This window comes from Oncorhynchus nerka, linkage group LG4, assembly GCF_034236695.1.
Source record: "Oncorhynchus nerka isolate Pitt River linkage group LG4, Oner_Uvic_2.0, whole genome shotgun sequence".
In the NCBI taxonomy this organism is placed as follows: Eukaryota; Metazoa; Chordata; class Actinopteri; order Salmoniformes; family Salmonidae; genus Oncorhynchus; species Oncorhynchus nerka.
The window spans coordinates 8,399,841-8,422,031 of NC_088399.1; the positions used below are offsets into that span (position 1 = coordinate 8,399,841).

A 22,191-nucleotide genomic window follows, 5' to 3' on the forward strand; every position below is an offset into this window, starting at 1 on the left:
AACTGTTTTTGCTTTGTCATTATGGGGTATTGTGTTTAGATTGAGGGAAAAATAACTTAGCAATTTTAGAATAAGGCCGTAACGTAACAAATGAGGAAAAGGTCAAGGGGTCAGAATACTTTCCAAATGCACTGTATTTCAAAGAAATACATGAGTAGTAAAAAGTAAAGTAAAATGATACAAATAGCTTTGCTCGTGATGCACGGCCCTTTAAAATGATACAAATATAACAGCAACCAACCTGAGCACACTGGATTTTAAAAACAACCACACAGATGTAACTATTTAATGTTTTATTATCTGACCGCCACTAGGCTCCCAAATCAGATTCCCGGTGCATTCCACAGGTCACATTTAGAAGTGAATGTTCCCCCAATTTTTTTTTATCCAAGATGAGTGAAAGTTTTGTGGCACACCAGTTGAGAACTATTGCTCTACTACATTCCCATTCAGTTCCTAGTACAAGATAAGATACAAAGAACGTTCTGGATCATATGTCATAGGGTCTCTTACCGCCCAGGTCTTGCTCAGCCTGAAGATGGGAGCACTCTGCAGGGCAGACACCACAGACACCATGGAGTGGAGGTTATTCAGCTCCAACAGTTTCTGAAAGGAAAAGCACGGTACATTTAATACCCTCAATAGAACTAGCAAATCCCTATGCAATAAGTAACAAAACAATGGATATATATATATTTACTATATATAACGCTATCCTGGATCCAGATCTGTTTCTGCCATATTGCCATCTCCTTGCCATTTATTATCACGTCAAATATATGTTTGGTATGACAGTTCCTTAAGGGGTTTGCAAGAGAGCAAAAGGACAATGCATATTATTATACACAAACTCATCTGAAACACAACCAAAACAAACAGCAAATGCATCAAACAAAGGTGTAGAGTCACAAGCTTGATGTAATAATCACTGTGTTCTATGAATATGGGACCAAATACTTCACTTTCTACTACTTTAAATATACAGTGAATTTGTCCCACTACTTTTGCTCCCTTAAAATAGGGAGACTATGTACAAAAAAGTGCTGTAAATTCTAAACGGTTCACCCAAAATACTGAACTAAAATCTAAACGTAACATGTAAAGTGTTGGTGCCATGTTTCATGAGCTGAAATAAAAGATCCCAGAAATGTTCCACAAAAAACGTATTTCTCTAAAATGTTGTGCACAAATGTGTTTACGTCCCTGTTAGTGAGCATTTCTCCTTTGCCAAGATAATCCATCCACCTGACAGGTGTGGCATATCAAGAAGCTGATTAAACAGCATGATCATTACACAGGTGTACCTTGTGCTGGGAGCAATAAAATGTCACTAAATGTGCAGTTTTGTCACACAACACAATGCCACAGATGTCTCAAGTTTTGAGAGAGCGTGAAATTGGCATGCTGACAGCAGGAAAGTCCACCAGAGCTGTTGCCAGAGAATTCAGTGTTCTTTTCTCTACCATAAGTTGCCTCCAAAATCATTTTAGAGAATTTGGCAGTACGTCCAACTGGGCTCACAACTGCAGACTACGTGTAACCACTCCAGCCCAGGACCTCCACATCCACAGACTACGTGTAACCACTCCAGCCCAGGACCTCCACATCCACAGACCACGTGTAACCACTCCAGCCCAGGACCTCCACATCCACAGACTACGTGTAACCACTCCAGCCCAGGACCTCCACATCCACAGACTACGTGTAACCACTCCAGCCCAGGACCTCCACATCCACGTGTAACCACTCCAGCCCAGGACCTCCATATCCACAGACTACGTGTAACCACACCAGCCCAGGACCTCCACATCCACAGACTACGTGTAACCACTCCAGCCCAGGACCTCCACATCCACAGACTACGTGTAACCACACCAGCCCAGGACCTCCACATCCACAGACTACGTGTAACCACTCCAGCCCAGGACCTCCACATCCACAGACCACATGTAACCACTCCAGCCCAGGACCTCCACATCCACAGACTACGTGTAACCACTCCAGCCCAGGACCTCCACATCCACAGACCACGTGTAACCACTCCAGCCCAGGACCTCCACATCCACAGACTACGTGTAACCACGCCAGCCCAGGACCTCCACATCCACAGACCACGTGTAACCACTCCAGCCCAGGACCTCCACATCCACAGACCACATGTAACCACTCCAACCCAGGACCTCCACATCCAGCTTCTTCACCTGCGGGATCATCTGAAGTGGTGCTGAGGAGTATTTCTGTCTGTAATGAAGCCAATTTGAAGGGAAATTCTCATTTTGATTTGATGAGCCTAGCACAGCAGTGGGTGGGGTCTGGCAGTGGGTGGGGGTCTGGCTCCCCAGTGGGTGGGGTCTGGCTCCCCAGTGGGTGGAGTCTGGCTCCCCAGAGGGTGGAGTCTGGCTCCCCAGAGGGTGGAGTCTGGCTCCCCAGAGGGTGGAGTCTGGCTCCCCAGAGGGTGGAGTCTGGCTCCCCAGTGGGTGGAGTCTGGCTCCCCAGTGGGTGGAGTCTGGCTCCCCAGTGGGTGGAGTCTGGCTCCCCAGTGGGTGGAGTCTGGCTCCCCAGTGGGTGGAGTCTAGCTCCCTAGCCCCACCCATGGCTGTGCCTTTGCCCAGTCACGTGAAATCCAAAGATTAGGGCCCAATTTATTTATTTAAATTGACTGATTTCCTGATATGAACTGTAACTCAGTAAAACATTTGAAATTGTTGCATGTTGCCTTTATGTTTTTTTGTTCAGTATAGATGAAAATACCCTCAAATTAAAGCTGACAGTTTGCACTTTAACCTCACAGGTCACTGCTTGATTTCAAATCCAAAACTGTTGGAAGTATACAGCCAACATAAGAGAAAAAGACCTCACTATATGGTACATCTGGAATAATAATCCATGAGATTGAAACTGTGCTGATGAAAAGTTAAATCTAAAGAGAAAACAAGAGAGAGAACTAATGGCCTAACCAGAGGAAGGAATACTTGGCTTTGTGAATAGAACCATACAGGCCTCCATATACATGTGCTAGCTCTTAGTCTAACATAGACAACCATCATTGGATATCAGGATTAGGGTGAATTCATTCTAAAAAATATATTGAAATTCACTGAAATGCAACATATGAATTGAAAACAGTCCTCGTTTAAAAGTCTAGTGAATCACAAGTCCATAAATAGTACATCCCTGGGTTGCTCCTCTTTTCAGTTCGCTGCAGTTAGCAACTTGAACGAGCTGCAAAAAAAAACACTTAAACTGAACAGTTTTATCTCCATCTCTTCATTCAAAGACTAAATCATGGACATACTTACTGACAGTTGCTTCACGTGATTTATTGTTGCGTCTACCTTATTGTGCTGTTGTCTGTGCCCAATAATGTTTTGTGCTGCTACCATGTTATGTTTGCTACCATGCTATGTTGTCGTCTTAGGTCTCTCTTCATGTAGTGTCTCTCTTGTACTGTTGTGTGTTTTGTCCTATATTTTTATTTTAATCCCAGGCCCTCGTCCCCGCAGGAGGCCTTTTTCCTTTTGGTAGGCCGGCATTGTAAATAAGAATTTGTTCTCAACTGACTTGCCTAGTTAAAGTTTAAATTAAATAAACAAATTGGAATCAGACTCCTGAAGGTAACATGAAATTGACCCATAAACTGTTGACTAGAATAACCTACGACAACAACCACATCTAAAAAATGTTTTACCTAATAATTCTGTCCTCGTGAGTTTTAAATTAGTCCGTTTTTCTACTATTGGCTGAATGAGAAGATAAATATGAATTCTCTATCCTATTTCCAACTGAATTGATTGACAGTTTTGGTAGTTCTAAAATCCTCCCCATTTCCAAAATGGTCAATATCCCCTTTGCGGTTTTCCTGGTCCATGATGATGTCATGGTTCCACTAAGCTCTTTCCACCCCCACGCCATGACCTCTGGGAGGTACTCTCACTGCTGCAGCTCCCTGATTGGACTGTGGCCGGACAGAGAGAGAGAGAACCTATTGTTTTAGTCATCGGTGTGTCTGCTTTCTTCATTACTTCTAATACAATGGCGTTAACATGACCATGGGTTCTGAAACCTTTTCAGCTCCAGAAACCAAAATGAGAAATTGACCGTCCTCCTGTGACCCAATTGGTCCTCCAACGACCCAAATTAAACAAGAAAGTGTGTGTGATTATAGATGTATTCACATAACTCAAGACCCACCTCTCACATGTCCAAGGCCCACGTTGGGTCTTGACACAGTTTAATAAACCCTGTGTAGAGTGTTTCTCTCAAAACAAAACTCTGGTCCTAGAGGCCCACTAAGTAAGCTGGCTCTCACTCCAGCAGGGCACTGTTAGAGGCCATTATAGGTTGTTTAATGTTTAATTGTTTCTGGGAAACCAATACAGTGATGATTCATTTGAAATTCACTTTTTTTTTTTAAAGGTGAGAAAATCATTTTCATGTGGACAAACAGTCTGTCGAAAGGTGAGTTCATTTAGATCATGACTACATGCTAGCAGATACCCATAGACTTCCAGTCTTTGCGCTAACGACAGTTAGCATTGGATCGCAAAAGTACCTATAACTTCCTTCATACTGGGCACAGAAGCATAACAATCGTATCCACGAATTCATCGAACTCTGGGGAAGTAGATCAAATCCAGAAGTATCCCTTTAATCCGTTGCTGGGTGATTTGTTTGGCTTTGACAAAAATAGAGAACACCACATGCGTTACTGGAGGGTTGCCTTCATTGGGGTTAAGCTATAACAATGAATTCAGAAAATACAATTGCCAATCCAATTCATGACATGGATATAAGTGTACTGGATCAGCCTTAACGTGAAAATCTGGTACAGGGGGATAATATTTATAGATTCATTCAAGCGGTCTGGTTTTGAAATCAGAGAAAAGCATTCCAGTTGATTTACAGATGTGGTCACAGAAGATAACAAGAGAAACATGTTGGGTTCAATTATTCCACTGTGAACCATTATTCAGATAAATAAAAATCTAAGTATTTTGTGAATTATGAGTTCTGGAAAACACTTAAGACAAAGTTCTGGTTCACCATTCAAAAGCTCTAAACTATGTGAAAGGCTAGCCCATGTTCATGTCATATGTCACCAGCATAAACTATGTGAAAGGCTAGCCAATGTTCATGTCACCAGCATAAACTATGTGAAAGGCTAGCCCATGTTCATGTCATATGTCACCAGCATAAACTATGTGAAAGGCTAGCCCATGTTCATGTCATATGTCACCAGCATAAACTATGTGAAAGGCTAGCCCATGTTCACGTCATATGTTACCAGCATAAACTATGTGAAAGGCTAGCCCATGTTCATGTCGTATGTCACCAGCATAAACTATGTGAAAGGCTAGCCAATGTTCATGTCACCGGCATAAACTATGTGAAAGGCTAGCCCATGTTCACGTCATAGGCCACCAGCATAAACTATGTGAAAGGCTAGCCCATGTTCATGTCATATGTCACCAGCATAAACTATGTGAAAGGCTAGCCAATGTTCATGTCACCAGCATAAACTATGTGAAAGGCTAGCCCATGTTCACGTCATAGGCCACCAGCATAAACTATGTGAAAGGCTAGCCCATGTTCACGTCATATGTTACCAGCATAAACTATGTGAAAGGCTAGCCCATGTTCACGTCATATGTTACCAGCATAAACTATGTGAAAGGCTAGCCCATGTTCATGTCGTATGTCACCAGCATAAACTATGTGAAAGGCTAGCCCATGTTCACGTCATATGTTACCAGCATAATCTATGTGAAAGGCTAGCCCATGTTCACGTCATAGGCCACCAGCATAAACTATGTGAAAGGCTAGCCCATGTTCATGTCACCAGCATAAACTATGTGAAAGGCTTGCCCATGTTCATGTCATAGGCCACCAGCATAAACTATGTGAAAGGCTAGCCCATGTTCATGTCATATGTCACCAGCATAAACTATGTGAAAGGATAGCCCATGTTCATGTCACCAGCTTAAACTATGTGAAAGGCTAGCCCATGTACATGTCATATGTCACCAGCATAAACTATGTGAAAGGCTAGCCCATGTTCATGTCACCAGCATAAACTATGTGAAAGGCTAGCCCATGTTCATGTCATAGGCCACCAGCATAAACTATGTGAAAGGCTAGCCCATGTTCATGTCATAGGTCACCAGCATAAACTATGTGAAAGGCTAGCCCATGTTCATGTCACCAGCATAAACTATGTGAAAGGCTAGCCCATGTTCATGTCACCAGCATAAACTATGTGAAAGGCTAGCCCATGTTCATGTCATATGTCACCAGCATAAACTATGTGAAAGGCTAGCCCATGTTCATGTCACCAGCATAAACTATGTGAAAGGCTAGCCCATGTTCACGTCACCAGCATAAACTATGTGAAAGGCTAGCCCATGTTCACGTCACCAGCATAAACTATGTGAAAGGCTAGCCCATGTTCATGTCATATGTCACCAGCATAAACTATGTGAAAGGCTAGCCCATGTTCACGTCACCAACATAAACTATGTGAAAGGCTAGCCCATGTTCATGTCACCAGCATAAACTATGTGAAAGGCTAGCCCATGTTCATGTCATATGTCACCAGCATAAACTATGTGAAAGGCTAGCCCATGTTCATGTTCATGTCACCAGCATAAACTATGTGAAAGGCTAGCCCATGTTCATGTCACCAGCATAAACTATGTGAAAGGCTAGCCCATGTTCATGTCACCAGCATAAACTATGTGAAAGGCTAGCCCATGTTCATGTCACTAGCATAAACTATGTGAAAGGCTAGCCCATGTTCACGTCATAGGCCACCAGCATAAACTATGTGAAAGGCTAGCCCATGTTCATGTCATAGGCCACCAGCATAATCTATGTGAAAGGATAGCCCATGTTCATGATGACGTCGCCGAAGTCGAGGATCGGTAGGATAGTCAGTTTTACTAGGGTAAGCTTGGCGGCGTGAGTGAAGGAGGCTTTGTTGCGGAATAGAAAGCCGACTCTTGATTTGATTTTCGATTGGAGATGTTTGATATGAGTCTGGAAGGAGAGTTTGCAGTCTAGCCAGACACCTAGGTACTTATAGGATGTCCACATATTCAAGGTCGGAACCATCCAGGGTGGTGATGCTAGTCGGGCATGCGGGTGCAGGCAGCGATCGGTTGAAAAGCATGCATTTGGTTTTACTAGCGTTTAAGAGCAGTTGGAGGCCACGGAAGGAGTGTTGTATGGCATTGAAGCTCGTTTGGAGGTTAGATAGCACAGTGTCCAATGACGGGCCGAAAGTATATAGAATGGTGTCGTCTGCGAGAGGTGGATCAGGGAATCGCCCGCAGCAAGAGCAACATCATTGATATATACAGAGAAAAGAGTCGGCCCGAGAATTGAACCCTGTGGCACCCCCATAGAGACTGCCAGAGGACCGGACAGCATGCCCTCCGATTTGACACACTGAACTCTGTCTGCAAAGTAATTGGTGAACCAGGCAAGGCAGTCATCCGAAAAACCGAGGCTACTGAGTCTGCCGATAAGAATATGGTGATTGACAGAGTCGAAGGCCTTGGCAAGGTCGATGAAGACGGCTGCACAGTACTGTCTTTTATCGATGGCGGTTATGATATCGTTTAGTACCTTGAGTGTGGCTGAGGTGCACCGTGACCGGCTCGGAAACCAGATTACACAGCGGAGAAGGTACGGTGGGATTCGAGATGGTCAGTGACCTGTTTGTTGACTTGGCTTTCGAAGACCTTAGATAGGCAGGGCAGGATGGATATAGGTCTGTAACAGTTTGGGTCCAGGTGTCTCCCCTTTGAAGAGGGGGATGACTGCGGCAGCTTTCAATCCTTGGGGATCTCGGACAATATGAGAGAGAGGTTGAACAGGCTGGTAATAGGGGTTGCGACAATGGCGGCGGATAGTTTCAGAAATAGAGGGTCCAGATTGTCAAGCCCAGCTGATTTGTACGGGTCCAGGTTTTGGAGCTCTTTCAGAACATCTGCTATCTGGATTTGGGTAAAGGAGAACCTGGAGAGGCTTGGGCGAGGAGCTGCGGGGGGGGCGGAACTGTTGGCCGAGGTTGGAGAAGCCAGGCGGAAGGCATGGCCAGCCGTTGAGAAATGCTTATTGAAGTTTTCGATAATCATGGATTTATCGGTGGTGACCGTGTTACCTAGCCTCAGTGCAGTGGGCAGCTGGGAGGAGGTGCTCTTGTTCTCCATGGACTTCACAGTGTCCCAGAACTTTTTGGAGTTGGAGCTACAGGATGCAAACTTCTGCCTGAAGAAGCTGGCCTTAGCTTTCCTGACTGACTGTGTGTATTGGTTCCTGACTTCCCTGAACAGTTGCATTTCACGGGGACTCTTCAATGCTATTGCGGTCCGCCACAGGATGTTTTTGTGCTGGTCGAGGGCAGTCAGGTCTGGAGTGAACCAAGGGCTGTATCTGTTGTTGGTTCTGCATTTTTTGAACGGAGCATGCTTATCTAAAATGGAGAGGAAGTTGCTTTTAAAGAATGACCAGGCATCCTCAACTGACGGGATGAGGTCAATGTCCTTCCAGGATACCCGGGCCAGGTCGATTAGGAAGGCCTGCTCACAGAAGTGTTTTAGGGAGCGTTTGACAGTGATGAGGGGTGGTCGTTTGACTGCGGCTCCGTAGCGGATACAGGCAATGAGGCAGTGATCGCTGAGATCCTGGTTGAAGACAGAGGAGGTGTATTTGGAGGGCCAGTTGGTCAGGATGACATCTATGAGGGTGCCCTTGTTTACAGAGTTAGGGTTGTACCTGGTGGGTTCCTTGATGATTTGTGTGAGATTGAGGGCATCTAGCTTAGATTGTAGGACTGCCGGGGTGTTAAGCATATCCCAGTTTAGGTCACCTAACAGAACAAACTCTGAAGCTAGATGGGGGCGATCAATTCACAAATGGTGTCAGGGCACAGCTGGGAGCTGAGGGGGTCGGTAGCAGGCGGCAACAGTGAGAGACTTATTTCTGGAGAGAGTAATTTTCAAAATTAGTAGTTCGAACTGTTTGGGTATGGACCTGGAAAGTATGACATTACTTTGCAGGCTATCTCTGCAGTAGACTGCAACTCCTCCCCCTTTGGCAGTTCTATCTTGACCGAAGATGTTATAGTTGGGTATGGAAATCTCTGAATTTTTGGTGGCCTTCCTGAGCCAGGATTCAGACACAGCAAGGACATCAGGGTTAGCAGAGTGTGCTAAAGCAGTGAGTAAAACAAACTTTGGGAGGAGGCTTCTGTGAAAGGCTAGCCCATGTTCATGCCACCAGCATAAACTATGTGAAAGGCTAGCCCATGTTCATGTCACCAGCATAAACTATGTGAAAGGCTAGCCCATGTTCACGTCATAAGCCACCAGCATAAACTATGTGAAAGGCTAGCCCATGTTCACGTCATAGGCCACCAGCATAAACTATGTGAAAGGCTAGCCCATGTTCACGTCATATGCCACCAGCATAAACTATGTGAAAGGCTAGCCCATGTTCACGTCATATGTTACCAGCATAAACTATGTGAAAGGCTAGCCCATGTTCACGTCATATGCCACCAGCATAAACTATGTGAAAGGCTAGCCCATGTTCATGTCATAGGCCACCAGCATAAACTATGTGAAAGGCTAGCCCATGTTCACGTCATATGTCACCAGCATAAACTATGTGAAAGGCTAGCCCATGTTCATGACATAGGCCACCAGCATAAACTATGTGAAAGGCTAGCCCATGTTCATGTCATATGTCACCAGCATAAACTATGTGAAAGGCTAGCCCATGTTCATGCCACCAGCATAAACTATGTGAAAGGCTAGCCCATGTTCATGTCATATGTCACCAGCATAAACTATGTGAAAGGCTAGCCCATGTTCAGGTCATAGGCCACCAGCATAAACTATGTGAAAGGCTAGCCCATGTTCATGCCACCAGCATAAACTATGTGAAAGGCTAGCCCATGTTCATGTCATATGTCACCAGCATAAACTATGTGAAAGGCTAGCCCATGTTCAGGTCATAGGCCACCAGCATAAACTATGTGAAAGGCTAGCCCATGTTCATGCCACCAGCATAAACTATGTGAAAGGCTAGCCCATGTTCATGCCACCAGCATAAACTATGTGAAAGGCTAGCCAATGTTCATGCCACCAGCATAAACTATGTGAAAGGCTAGCCCATGTTCATGTCACCAGCATAAACTATGTGAAAGGCTAGCCCATGTTCATGTCACCAGCATAAACTATGTGAAAGGCTAGCCCATGTTCATGTCACCAGCATAAACTATGTGAAAGGCTAGCCCATGTTCATGTCACCAGCATAAACTATGTGAAAGGCTAGCCCATGTTCATGCCACCAGCATAAACTATGTGAAAGGCTAGCCCATGTTCACGTCATATGCCACCAGCATAAACTATGTGAAAGGCTAGCCCATGTTCATGTCATAGGCCACCAGCATAAACTATGTGAAAGGCTAGCCCATGTTCACGTCACCAGCATAAACTATGTGAAAGGCTAGCCCATGTTCATGTCACCAGCATAAACTATGTGAAAGGCTAGCCCATGTTCACGTCATATGCCACCAGCATAAACTATGTGAAAGGCTAGCCCATGTTCATGTCATATGTTACCAGCATAAACTATGTGAAAGGCTAGCCCATGTTCACGTCATATGCCACCAGCATAAACTATGTGAAAGGATAGCCCATGTTCATGTCATATGTTACCAGCATAAACTATGTGAAAGGCTAGCCCATGTTCATGTCATATGTCACCAGCATAAACTATGTGAAAGGCTAGCCCATGTTCATGTCATATGTCACCAGCATAAACTATGTGAAAGGCTAGCCCATGTTCACGTCACCAGCTTAAACTATGTGAAAGGCTAGCCCATGTTCACGTCACCAGCTTAAACTATGTGAAAGGCTAGCCCATGTTCACGTCATATGTTACCAGCATAAACTATGTGAAAGGCTAGCCCATGTTCATGTCATATGTTACCAGCATAAACTATGTGAAAGGCTAGCCCATGTTCATGTCATATGTTACCAGCATAAACTATGTGAAAGGCTAGCCCATGTTCATGTCATATGTCGTATCTCCACTGCATATTTTTTCCCCTCACTAAAATGGGGTTTTATTTGATAACCTTAATGGGTTCGCAAGAGAAATAACAACGCATGACACGTACATGTGACCAAGTGGGGGGGGGGACACACACACACACATCCATTAATGACCCAAGACAGATTTTTAAAAAGGCCTGTAATTATGGCGCTGTAATAAAATCTTGATAGATGTGCTGAGCAAGATGAATAGTACCTCGTTTCAAAGCAGCCATTGATGCAGGTACTTCTCTATTCTACTGGAGCATAACATTTCATTTGTTGCCAGATCGACACCAAAGCTTTAAGTGTTGATGACTACACACAATGATTACCTGTCGTTCATAAATCATACAGCTGGGAAAACCACAAAAACGTCATACTTAACATTTTGCACCATAGATTCAAGAAGTCTGTTTGAATATTATTATTATTTTTTAAACATCTGCAATATCGCTTATTTTCATACCTGCACTTCTCAACCGGCTCCTTGGAAAGGACACTGCTACGTGTCATTTAAGTCCCATGTGTTGCGTGGGCTTGAGCAGAGTGCTTGGGCCCACCATACATACAAGTAAACACACCAGGATGGTCTGCTGGTATAAATAGGGCCTCAGCATAGACGGAAGACACCCTGTACAACAGGTTAGAGTCCCATGTAATGTCAATAACTCCCTAGACGATCTTTAGGATGTTCAAAATAACACTTTGTTTGGTGGCAACTTCAAACTTTTGCCATATTACTTTAGCTAACTACCCTCAATACGCTGCCAACTACCCTCAATACGCTGCCAACTACCCTCAATACGCTGCCAACTACCCTCAATACGCTGCCAACTACCCTCAATACGCTGCCAACTACCCTCAATACGCTGCCAACTACCCTCAATACGCTGCCAACTACCCTCAATACGCTGCCAACTACCCTCAATACGCTGCCAACTGTTGACATAGCTAAAGTACTAGCTAAACTCTCCTTCCAGACTCATATCAAACATCTCCAATCGAAAATCAAATCAAGAGTCGGCTTTCTATTCCGCAACAAAGCTTCCTTCACTCACGCCGCCAAACTTACCCTAGTAAAACTGACTATCCTACCGATCCTCGACTTCGGCGATGTCATCTACAAAATTGCTTCCAACACTCTACTCAGCAAACTGGATGCAGTTTATCACAGTGCCATCCGTTTTGACACTAAAGCACCTTATACCACCCACCACTGCGACTTGTATGCTCTAGTCGGCTGGCCCTCGCTACATATTCGTCGCCAGACCCACTGGCTCCAGGTCATCTACAAGTCCATGCTAGGTAAAGCTCCGCCTTATCTCAGTTCACTGGTCACGATGGCAACACCCATCCGTAGCACGCGCTCCAGCAGGTGTATCTCACTGATCATCCCTAAAGCCAACACCTCATTTGGCCGCCTTTCGTTCCAGTTCTCTGCTGCTACTCCAACTTGTAATGAATGAATTAAATGATGGTGAACTGAGGGGAGCTCAGAGTGAACAAGCATCCATAGGGACAGCAGTATGTGTGAGAACCTCAAGGCCTAGTGGCCATTAGAGGTACTACTCCAAGGGTTTGTTTTGTCTTGTCGATCCCAGGAGAACCTCTGGATTGCACAACAACATTTTGCCATGCGTTAAGGAACAGCAGGCGATAAATGGGATGTTTCCTCAATAAAACTGGCTGACTAGTATGGCTGCAAAGGAAGGAATATTCACACCAGTGTGGATGTAGGGCAAGTTCCTCATGTTTACATTTCTGTGTTGTTATTCAGTGTATTCTTTTCTAAATCTGTACTTTGTGTAACAATTATTGTTTGTGTGTTTTGTTGAGCAGCCCTCCTACTGGTCAATAAGCAGAGGATACAAGGAAGATTTGAGTGTTTGACTGTGTTGCTGATTTGAGTGTGGTTCATTTTCTCATTCGTCCTAGAACCAATAGTCTCAGTGGCCAAGTGGTCTGAACTCACCTTGGCTATTTTAACAAAATGGCTCAGTATTTCTGCTCGGATCTTCAGTGTCTGGGCAGTCAAAATTTCTCTCACCAGCCAAAAGCTAACCTGCAAAAAAAAAAAGAAGTACATAATTACTGAGTATACATACATATGGAGAACAGTATTAAAAGACACACACAATCTAGACATCAGTCTGCATTCACATTACCGACTCGTGACACCAGATAGTATTCTTTCAATGAGACAACCATTACTACCATAAAATTATTATAGAAAATTAGACAAATTATGCCCATTTTTAGATTGGTAAATTAGTAGTTAGTCTAGCGGGAGACCCCAAGGACCAACCAGGAATGAATAGGCCTACCTCTACACTGTTCCCCAAGTCATTAGACATACACTGCAACAACAACCAAAATGCAGTTCAACAGTTTATTAACTCTCCATAGCCATTGTGGGGGATCAGATTAGAGTCACTCACTTAACACTGTGGTTAGTGAGTAGTAGTCACTCATTTCTAACTTTGCGATTAAAAGCAATAGCAGCTGGAGTCTGTGCATGTCTTGTCAGAAATGGGCAAGGCAACACAGGGGACGCTCAACCAAGCCCATAACCCCTACAAGGTCTGGTCCATGAATCTCCTTAGAGGCCAGGAGGGAAATTCAATTGAGAAAAACCACTAGCTTAAGGAGAACTCATTTCTGAATTTACCCACAAAAAAAAATGGGAAGAAAATCTGAAGCAAAACCCACAATAACACTAGACATGGAAACCCATTAAAAGCCATTTGGTTTCCTTGATTGTATTTGTGCCGCAAACACTGTGTGCCATCCACATGGGCTTAGCTTGGCAGAGCCTCACAAACCCCAAATGAGTTTTAACAAAGGGCATTTGCAGTGGTATTGTGTGTGTGTGTGTGTGTATGTGTGTATGTGTGTGTGTGTGTGTGTGTACTGTAGATGACGGCTTTCTGGAACCCACAGAGTTATTTCATCCATGTGAACAGAAGGAGAGACGCAAACCGAATCCAAACCGTTCTTGACAACAACTTGCCCTTTTCACCTACATCTGACAGTTTTATTATGCTCGAAGGCTAATTCCTTTATCATGTGGGGGCAAAAGCTCTGCTTTTCAGTTTTTCACTGGAAAATATAAATGAACTTTGCTTGTAACGCAGCTCAACTGGCTTTCACCGTGACAGGAACTGCTGTCTGGTTCTGACTGGGCAGTTCCTTCCTGTTACGACAGGTTTAGGTTTTTGACAGGAAGATAACCTGCTATAATCTTCTGGTTCTGGCCTATGTCAGATTTACTGTAACAGCTCCGGAGGCAACAGAGACCACAGGGTAAACCAGAGATCCTACAGTGAACACCATTAAGCCAGATCCTGGGACTTCCACCTGTAAGCTTGGGAAGCCTCCATTTGACAGACAACCATCATGATATATTTCCTGCCGAGTCCCCCAGGGGCTTGTTTCAGCTCCAATGCTTTTCTCAGATACTAGTCCTGGAATGGGGCAAGCTATAGCCCTGAATAGGAGCCCTGAAAGGTCCGGAGAACAGGGCTCCGGGCAGCCGAGCGGAAATGGAGGAAAACTCGCCTCCCTGCGTTCCTGGCATCCTTTCACTCCCTCCTCTCTACATTTTCCTCCTCTGTCTCTGCTGCTAAAGCCACTTTCTACCACTCTAAATTCCAAGCATCTGCCTCTAACCCTAGGAAGCTCTTTGCCACCTTCTCCTCCCTCTTGAATCCTCCTCCCCCTCCTCCCTCTCTGCAGATGACTTCGTCAACCATTTTGAAAAGAAGGTCGACGACATCCGATCCTCGTTTGCTAAGTCAAACGACACCACTGGTTCTGCTCACACTGCCCTACCCTGTGCTCTGACCTCTTTCTCCCCTCTCTCTCCAGATGACATCTCGCGTCTTGTGACGGCCGGCCGCCCAACAACCTGCCCGCTTGACCCTATCCCCTCCTCTCTTCTCCAGACCATCTCCGGTGACCTTCTCCCTTACCTCACCTCGCTCATCAACTCATCCCTGACCGCTGGCTACGTCCCTCCCGTCTTCAAGAGAGCGAGAGTTGCACCCCTTCTGAAAAAACCTACACTCGATCCCTCCGATGTCAACAACTACAGACCAGTATCCCTTCTTTCTTTTCTCTCCAAAACTCTTGAACGTGCCGTCCTTGGCCAGCTCTCCCGCTATCTCTCTCAGAATGACCTTCTTGATCCAAATCAGTCAGGTTTCAAGACTAGTCATTCAACTGAGACTGCTCTTCTCTGTATCACGGAGGCGCTCCGCACTGCTAAAGCTAACTCTCTCTCCTCTGCTCTCATCCTTCTAGACCTATCGGCTGCCTTCGATACTGTGAACCATCAGATCCTCCTCTCCACCCTCTCCGAGTTGGGCATCTCCGGCGCGGCCCACGCTTGGATTGCGTCCTACCTGACAGGTCGCTCCTACCAGGTGGCGTGGCGAGAATTTGTCTCCTCACCACGTGCTCTCACCACTGGTGTCCCCCAGGGCTCTGTTCTAGGCCCTCTCCTATTCTCGCTATACACCAAGTCACTTGGCTCTGTCATAACCTCACATGGTCTCTCCTATCATTGCTATGCAGACGACACACAATTAATCTTCTCCTTTCCCCCTTCTGACGACCAGGTGGCGAATCGCATGTCTGGCAGACATATCAGTGTGGATGACTGATCATCACCTCAAGCTGAACCTCGGCAAGACGGAGCTGCTCTTCCTCCCGGGGAAGGACTGCCCGTTCCATGATCTCGCCATCACGGTTGACAACTCCACTGTGTCCTCGTCCCAGAGCGCTAAGAACCTTGGCGTGATCCTGGACAACACCCTGTCGTTCTCAAATAACATCAAGGCGGTGGCCCGTTCCTGTAGGTTCATGCTCTACAACATCCGCAGAGTACGACCCTGCCTCACACAGGAAGCGGCGCAGGTCCTAATCCAGGCACTTGTCATCTCCCGTCTGGATTACTGCAACTCGCTGTTGGCTGGGCTCCCTGCCTGTGCCATTAAACCCCTACAACTCATCCAGAACGCCGCAGCCCGTCTGGTGTTCAACCTTCCCAAGTTCTCTCACGTCACCCCGCTCCTCCGCTCTCTCCACTGGCTTCCAGTTGAAGCTCGCATCCGCTACAAGACCATGGTGCTTGCCTACGGAGCTGTGAGGGGAACGGCACCTCAGTACCTCCAGGCTCTGATCAGGCCCTACACCCAAACAAGGGCACTGCGTTCATCCACCTCTGGCCTGCTCGCCTCCCTACCACTGAGGAAGTACAGTTCCCGCTCAGCCCAGTCAAAACTGTTCGCTGCTCTGGCCCCCCAATGGTGGAACAAACTCCCTCACGACGCCAGGACAGCAGAGTCAATCACCACCTTCCGGAGACACCTGAAACCCCACCTCTTTAAGGAATACCTAGGATAGGATAAAGTAATCCTTCTCACCCCCTCCCCCTCCCCCTTAAAAGACCTAGATGCACTATTGTAAAGTGGCTGTTCCACTGGATGTCATAAGGTGAAAGCACCAATTTGTAAGTCGCTCTGGATAAGAGCGTCTGCTAAATGACTTAAATGTAATGTAAATGTAATGAAAGGGCCTGTGTACAGCCCTGAATAGGAGCCCTGGAATGGGGCAAGCAATAGCCCTGAATAGGAGCCCCGAAAGGGCCCGTCTATAGCCCTGAATAGGAGCCCCGAAAGGGCCCGTCTATAGCCCTGAATAGGAGCCCGAAAGGGCCTGTGTATAGCCCTGAATAGGAGCCCAGAAAGGGCCCGTGTATAGCCCTGAATAGGAGCCCAGAAAGGGCCTGTGTATAGCCCTGAATAGGAGCCCAGAAAGGGCCTGTGTATAGCCCTGAATAGGAGCCCAGAAAGGGCCTGTGTATAGCCTTGAATAGGAGCCCATAAAGGGCCTGTGTATAGCCCTGAATAGGAGCCCAGAAAGGGCCTGTGTATAGCCCTGAATAGGAGCCCAGAAAGGGCCTGTGTATAGCCCTGAATAGGAGCCCAGAAAGGGCCTGTGTATAGCCCTGAATAGGAGCCCAGAAAGGGCCTGTGTATAGCCCTGAATAGGAGCCCAGAAAGGGCCTGTGTATAGCCCTGAATAGGAGCCCTGAAAGGGCCTGTGTATAGCCCTGAATAGGAGCCCTGAAAGGGCCTGTGTATAGCCCTGAATAGGAGCCCAGAAAGGGCCTGTGTATAGCCCTGAATAGGAGCCCAGAAAGGGCCTGTGTATAGCCCTGAATAGGAGCCCAGAAAGGGCCTGTGTATAGCCCTGAATAGGAGCCCTGAAAGGGCCTGTGTATAGCCCTGAATAGGAGCCCAGAAAGGGCCTGTGTATAGCCCTGAATAGGAGCCCAGAAAGGGCCTGTGTATAGCCCTGAATAGGAGCCCAGAAAGGGCCTGTGTACAGATACATGATCGGTACCTGGGGCCCTGGGGAGTAGCCCTGAATAGGAGCCCTGAAAGGGCCTGTGTATAGCCCTGAATAGGAGCCCAGAAAGGGCCTGTGTATAGCCCTGAATAGGAGCCCAGAAAGGGCCTGTGTATAGCCCTGAATAGGAGCCCTGAAAGGGCCTGTGTATAGCCCTGAATAGGAGTATAGCCCTGTATAGCCCTGAATAGAACTATTCATCGACAAGACAAACATTTTAAACTATCTGCTGTTCATTGATAAAACTAGTCTCTCAGAAATGTTTTGGTCTTAGCCATTCCATGTTTTGGTTTTGGTCTTAGCCATTCCAACTGAAGATGAGGTAGTTCTCCTGGGACACGCATAACATCAGCAAATCACTGAGGATCCTCTCAAACCAACATCATCACGGTCACAGCGGAAACTGGGAGAGATCAATATCACCTCACCAGAAAACAATTAGGTTCATGTTATTACGTTACAGCGCCTTCAGAAACTATTCACACCCCTAGACTTTTTCAACATTTTGTGGTGTTACAGGCGGAATTATAAATTGATTGAGAATTTGATTGAGAATACCCCATAATGTCAAAGTGGAATTATGTTGGAATTTATTACAAATTAATTGAAAATGAAAAGTTTAAATGTTTTATGGGTCAATAAGTATTCAACCCCTTTGTTATAGCAAGGCTAAATAAGTTCAAGAGTAAACATGTGAAAGTAAAACACTGGAATGGAAGATTTGCAGTGAAAGAATGTGCAAAGTAGAGATAGAAATAATGGGGTGCAAAGGAGAAAAATAAATAAATACAGTAGGGAAAGAGGTAGTTGTTTGGGCTAAATTATAGATGAGCTATGTACAGGTGCAGTAATCTGTGAGAGGCTCTGACAGCTGGTGCTTAAAGCTAGTGAGGGAGATAAGTGTTTACGGTTTCTGAGATGTTTGTAGTTCGTTCCAGTCATTGGCAGCAGAGAACTGGAAGGAGAGGGGGCCAAAGGAAGAATTGGTTTTGGGGGTGACCAGAGAGATATACCTGCTGGATTACATGCTACAGGTTGGGTGCTGCTATGGTGACCAGCGAGCTGAGATAAGGGGGGACTTTACCTAGCAGGGTCTTGTAGATGACATGGAGCCAGTGGGTTTGGCGACGAGTATGAAGCGTGGGCCAGCCAACGACAGCGTACAGGTCGCAGTGGTGGGTAGTATATGGGGCATTGGTGACAAAACGGATGGCACTGTGATAGACTGCATCCGGTTTGTTGCCTTGGCAACAGCTAACGGGGATCCTTAATAATACTCCTCTGTGTAGCAGGCACATGTAAAAGTATTGCTCAATTCCAACAAACTGGAACGCAACGTTGAGGATAAAGTTCAGGAATGACACAATTCCATGTGTCCAACATCTAAAATAACATATTTCTGTGTTTTTGGAGCCTTTTTTTTCATGATTTGTTCTGTGTGTAAATGCAGAATGAGTATGAGGAAGTCTATCGCTGGTGGGGAAAGTGAAATCTCACAAAAAAAAGGGTCTGGACACTTCCAGAACATCCCATTTTACACAGATTGGGTTTAAAAAAAAAAAAAGAAGAAGAAGAGTGAACTTGTCTTTTAACATCGCAGGCAGGCTCAGGGCAAAGGCCAGATGGTGTTCCATGTAAAAACTCTAGCAATGTCTGAGCTCCACCTTGGAAGCACAGTAAGTAACAGTCTGGTCGGAGTGGCTGTTAAGACATTTAACTGGTCTTCATTCACCTCGATTCAGCTGTAAATTCTAACTTCGATTTAGGTCAAATGTTCACTCAGTAATGCATTGATGTCAAAGGGACACTTAAAAAAGAAAAAAAAAGAAAAAAAAGAGCAAATTGACCTAAATTAGCACCACAATGAAGATCTGGTGGTGGTCAGTCTAAAACTCCCTTTTCAAACGGGTAACCTGCAATGAGCTAAACCTCTGGCTTGAGGACGTGACTGATCTGAATGTTACACCTTTCAAACTAGCGCTCGTGGCAATCCTTAAGATGGATACTAGTGCAATGTGCTTGGATCAGGAGGGGCCTTTAAAAAAAAAAAAAAGTTTTTTTAGCGGGCACTGAGTTGAAAGACTCATTACATCATGCACTGTGCTGCTTTCCACCGTTGCCATTTGACACAAATTGGGCCGTTGCTCATGAGCTAACGAGAGACACTTATCCGAAAGCCCTTTGAGGAGGCGCCAGAGACGTTGAGTGTTGGACGGGGTCTAATCCCTCGCTAAGCTCTAAGGGCACCAGGGCTCCCTGTATCCTGGGTACCTATGAGGAATTAGCTATGGTTCTGCAACAGGGCCTTGAGAAGGAGTGGAGGAGAGAACGGGGAAACAGATATGCAACTCGGAGAGTACCCCCCCTAACAGTATCTTCATCATCATCATCATTCTTTCCGTGAATGTTGTGGGCGGCTACTGCGGCTCAAAGTTCTCCACCTGCCAGGGAACCCCCGCACGTTCTAGAGTGGAAGTGGAGAGTGGTGAGTGTGTGAGAGCGAGAGATAAAGAGCGATAGAGAGAGAGAGAGACACAGGCAGTTCTGAGGTTGATCATGTGATGGAAGGGATGATTCAATACTCGCTATGACAACATGGCATTTTTATCTCAGCGGAAGCCAAGAGACACTTAAAAAAAAGGAGCTCAGTGTCAATGAATCATTCACTCCTTAGGTCAACATAAACCTCCAGGAATGTTTCAGTAGAACAATTTAAGTCAATAACATGGTTGATATCACTCCACTCCTTGGAGCATCTCTGAGCGATGTCTCCTTTTAAAAATATGGCTTCATCCCAGCTAAAACGCTCCCAGGAAATGAACCCGCAGAGGAGAATGGAACCAAAATTAAACCGACAACAACACATGGTAATGCTAAACAGGATCAATCTGAAATAAAAACATTTTTAATACATATTATAACAAAAAGAACACGTTAACACAAATCCATATACTAAACGAGTCCAGCAACATGGCCAGGACCAATAGCATCACAATTATGCTTCTGTCTGTTGTGAAATAACAGTGTGTGTTTGTTTCCCCTCAGGACATTGGGTGAGGGATATAACAAACCTACCATTTCTCAAGCCGTAATCAAAAACACATCCGTTGTGTGCAACACTACAGCGAAAAGGAAAACCTCCTTTAAACCTGCTAAATTTAATGCCAAAATGTGGATTTCCACCTAAATAGACAATACGCAAAAGTAATTATCACGAGGGCCATAAACAACGCATAGTAACGCTTATTACTCGTCACAACGTCATCTTTAGGCACCAAGTGACTTCATCCCTCTGTGACCAAGAGGTCTTGTTTCAATTCTACTAAATTATTTTGAAATCCATCTGCGAACTTCACAACAAGATGGTGCTGCTTTGCTGCGATCGCTAGGCTCCTCCCACTTCATATGCCGTATTGTAAGCGGAGCTGCGAGGTTCACAGACAGAGGATATGGATCCTTTGTTTGGATAGGCCAGAAAACTGTAACGTGTCGGGACAAGCGGGACAACCAGAGCGTTCACAGAGTTCACAGCAATTGATGTTGCGCCGTTCACGGAGCGCACTGTACACAAGAATGTCGGCCGGGAAATGGTGCAAATAGGGGGACTTACTGTTTAAAAAAGGTTTTTGAATTCCTCGCCAATCAGCGACTAAAAAGTTTACATCCTGTTTCTCCCGTTTCCAAGACGCTATATATAAAAATAAAATGTAATGCACGATTGGTTTGAACCATTCTGCTGATTATGCTTCAGTGGTCATGCAACAGTCAACATCTCAAGTGTTTACGGGAATCCAAGAGAGAATCCCAGATACCCTCCATGTTCGTGAAACAGTCACCCAGATGTCCTTCGATGGACAAGGATGTAAAAGGAAGCTGGAGGGGGAATTGGGATCTTTCAGAGGACCTCTTTCCCTCTGGCCTATGGAGGCGTATGCAGGTGACCCTTCAACAAGTACCCAACCTTCCTTCACATGTGTGGCCATCTTTCCAGAACCATGGAGCCAGCTAGTTATGTTTGGTCTAATTGTGTCGTAAAAAAAAACAGACCCAACCACCAGCTAAGAGACTGGTCATTTACGTCATTTAAGTCTAAATATGGACGTTTATTTAAGTTAACTCAGCACTCTTCCATTTTGGCAACAAATGGGGAAAAAAAAGAAAGGATTTATTTCAAAGTGGTCCCGATCTGTTTCTAGTTATGACTTGGCTGTAATGGTAACAAATGCTTCCATGATAAATAGATCATAAACGTAAATGGCTAAATATCAGCAATCCAAGTATATGCTTCTAAATTGCACTTAGCAAAAATGAGGACTGGGAAAATAAATATAACTTCTCCTTTGAGACAATTACATTTGTACTTACGCAACTGAAAACAAAGGAATAGCATTAAAGTTAGAAACGTGTGAGATTAAACAGGCCAATTACAGCAATTAAATGACTGTCAATAACTGTATTTTGGCATTAATGCATTGCACGTCTTGCCTTGGACTGTACAATGCTTTCCGGGGGAAGTCGGGGAAGAAAATGGAATATGCTCCGAGTGGGTCTTTTTTTTCTTTTAGTTCCAACTTCCCGCAAAGACGTAATAATTCAAATAAGTATAGACGTTCTACAAAACTCCCAAATGTATTGTACCTTTAGTGGTGAATGGACCAGCAACGTTATC

At 45.3% G+C, this 22,191-nt stretch overlaps 1 protein-coding gene across 2 annotated transcripts in view; it reads right to left on the minus strand.

The window, feature by feature from the left end:
* Window positions 1-22,191, minus strand: part of LOC115117730 (ras-specific guanine nucleotide-releasing factor RalGPS1-like) — a 311,343-nt gene that overhangs the window by 193,501 nt on the left and 95,651 nt on the right. For both annotated transcript variants that reach the window (XM_065017198.1, XM_065017197.1), the window contains exons 6-7: window positions 13,081-13,170; window positions 514-606 (exon numbers count right to left, since the gene is read on the minus strand). In XM_065017198.1, the coding sequence (XP_064873270.1) occupies window positions 514-606; window positions 13,081-13,170 (183 nt within the window). The remainder of the gene's footprint in view (window positions 1-513; window positions 607-13,080; window positions 13,171-22,191) is intronic.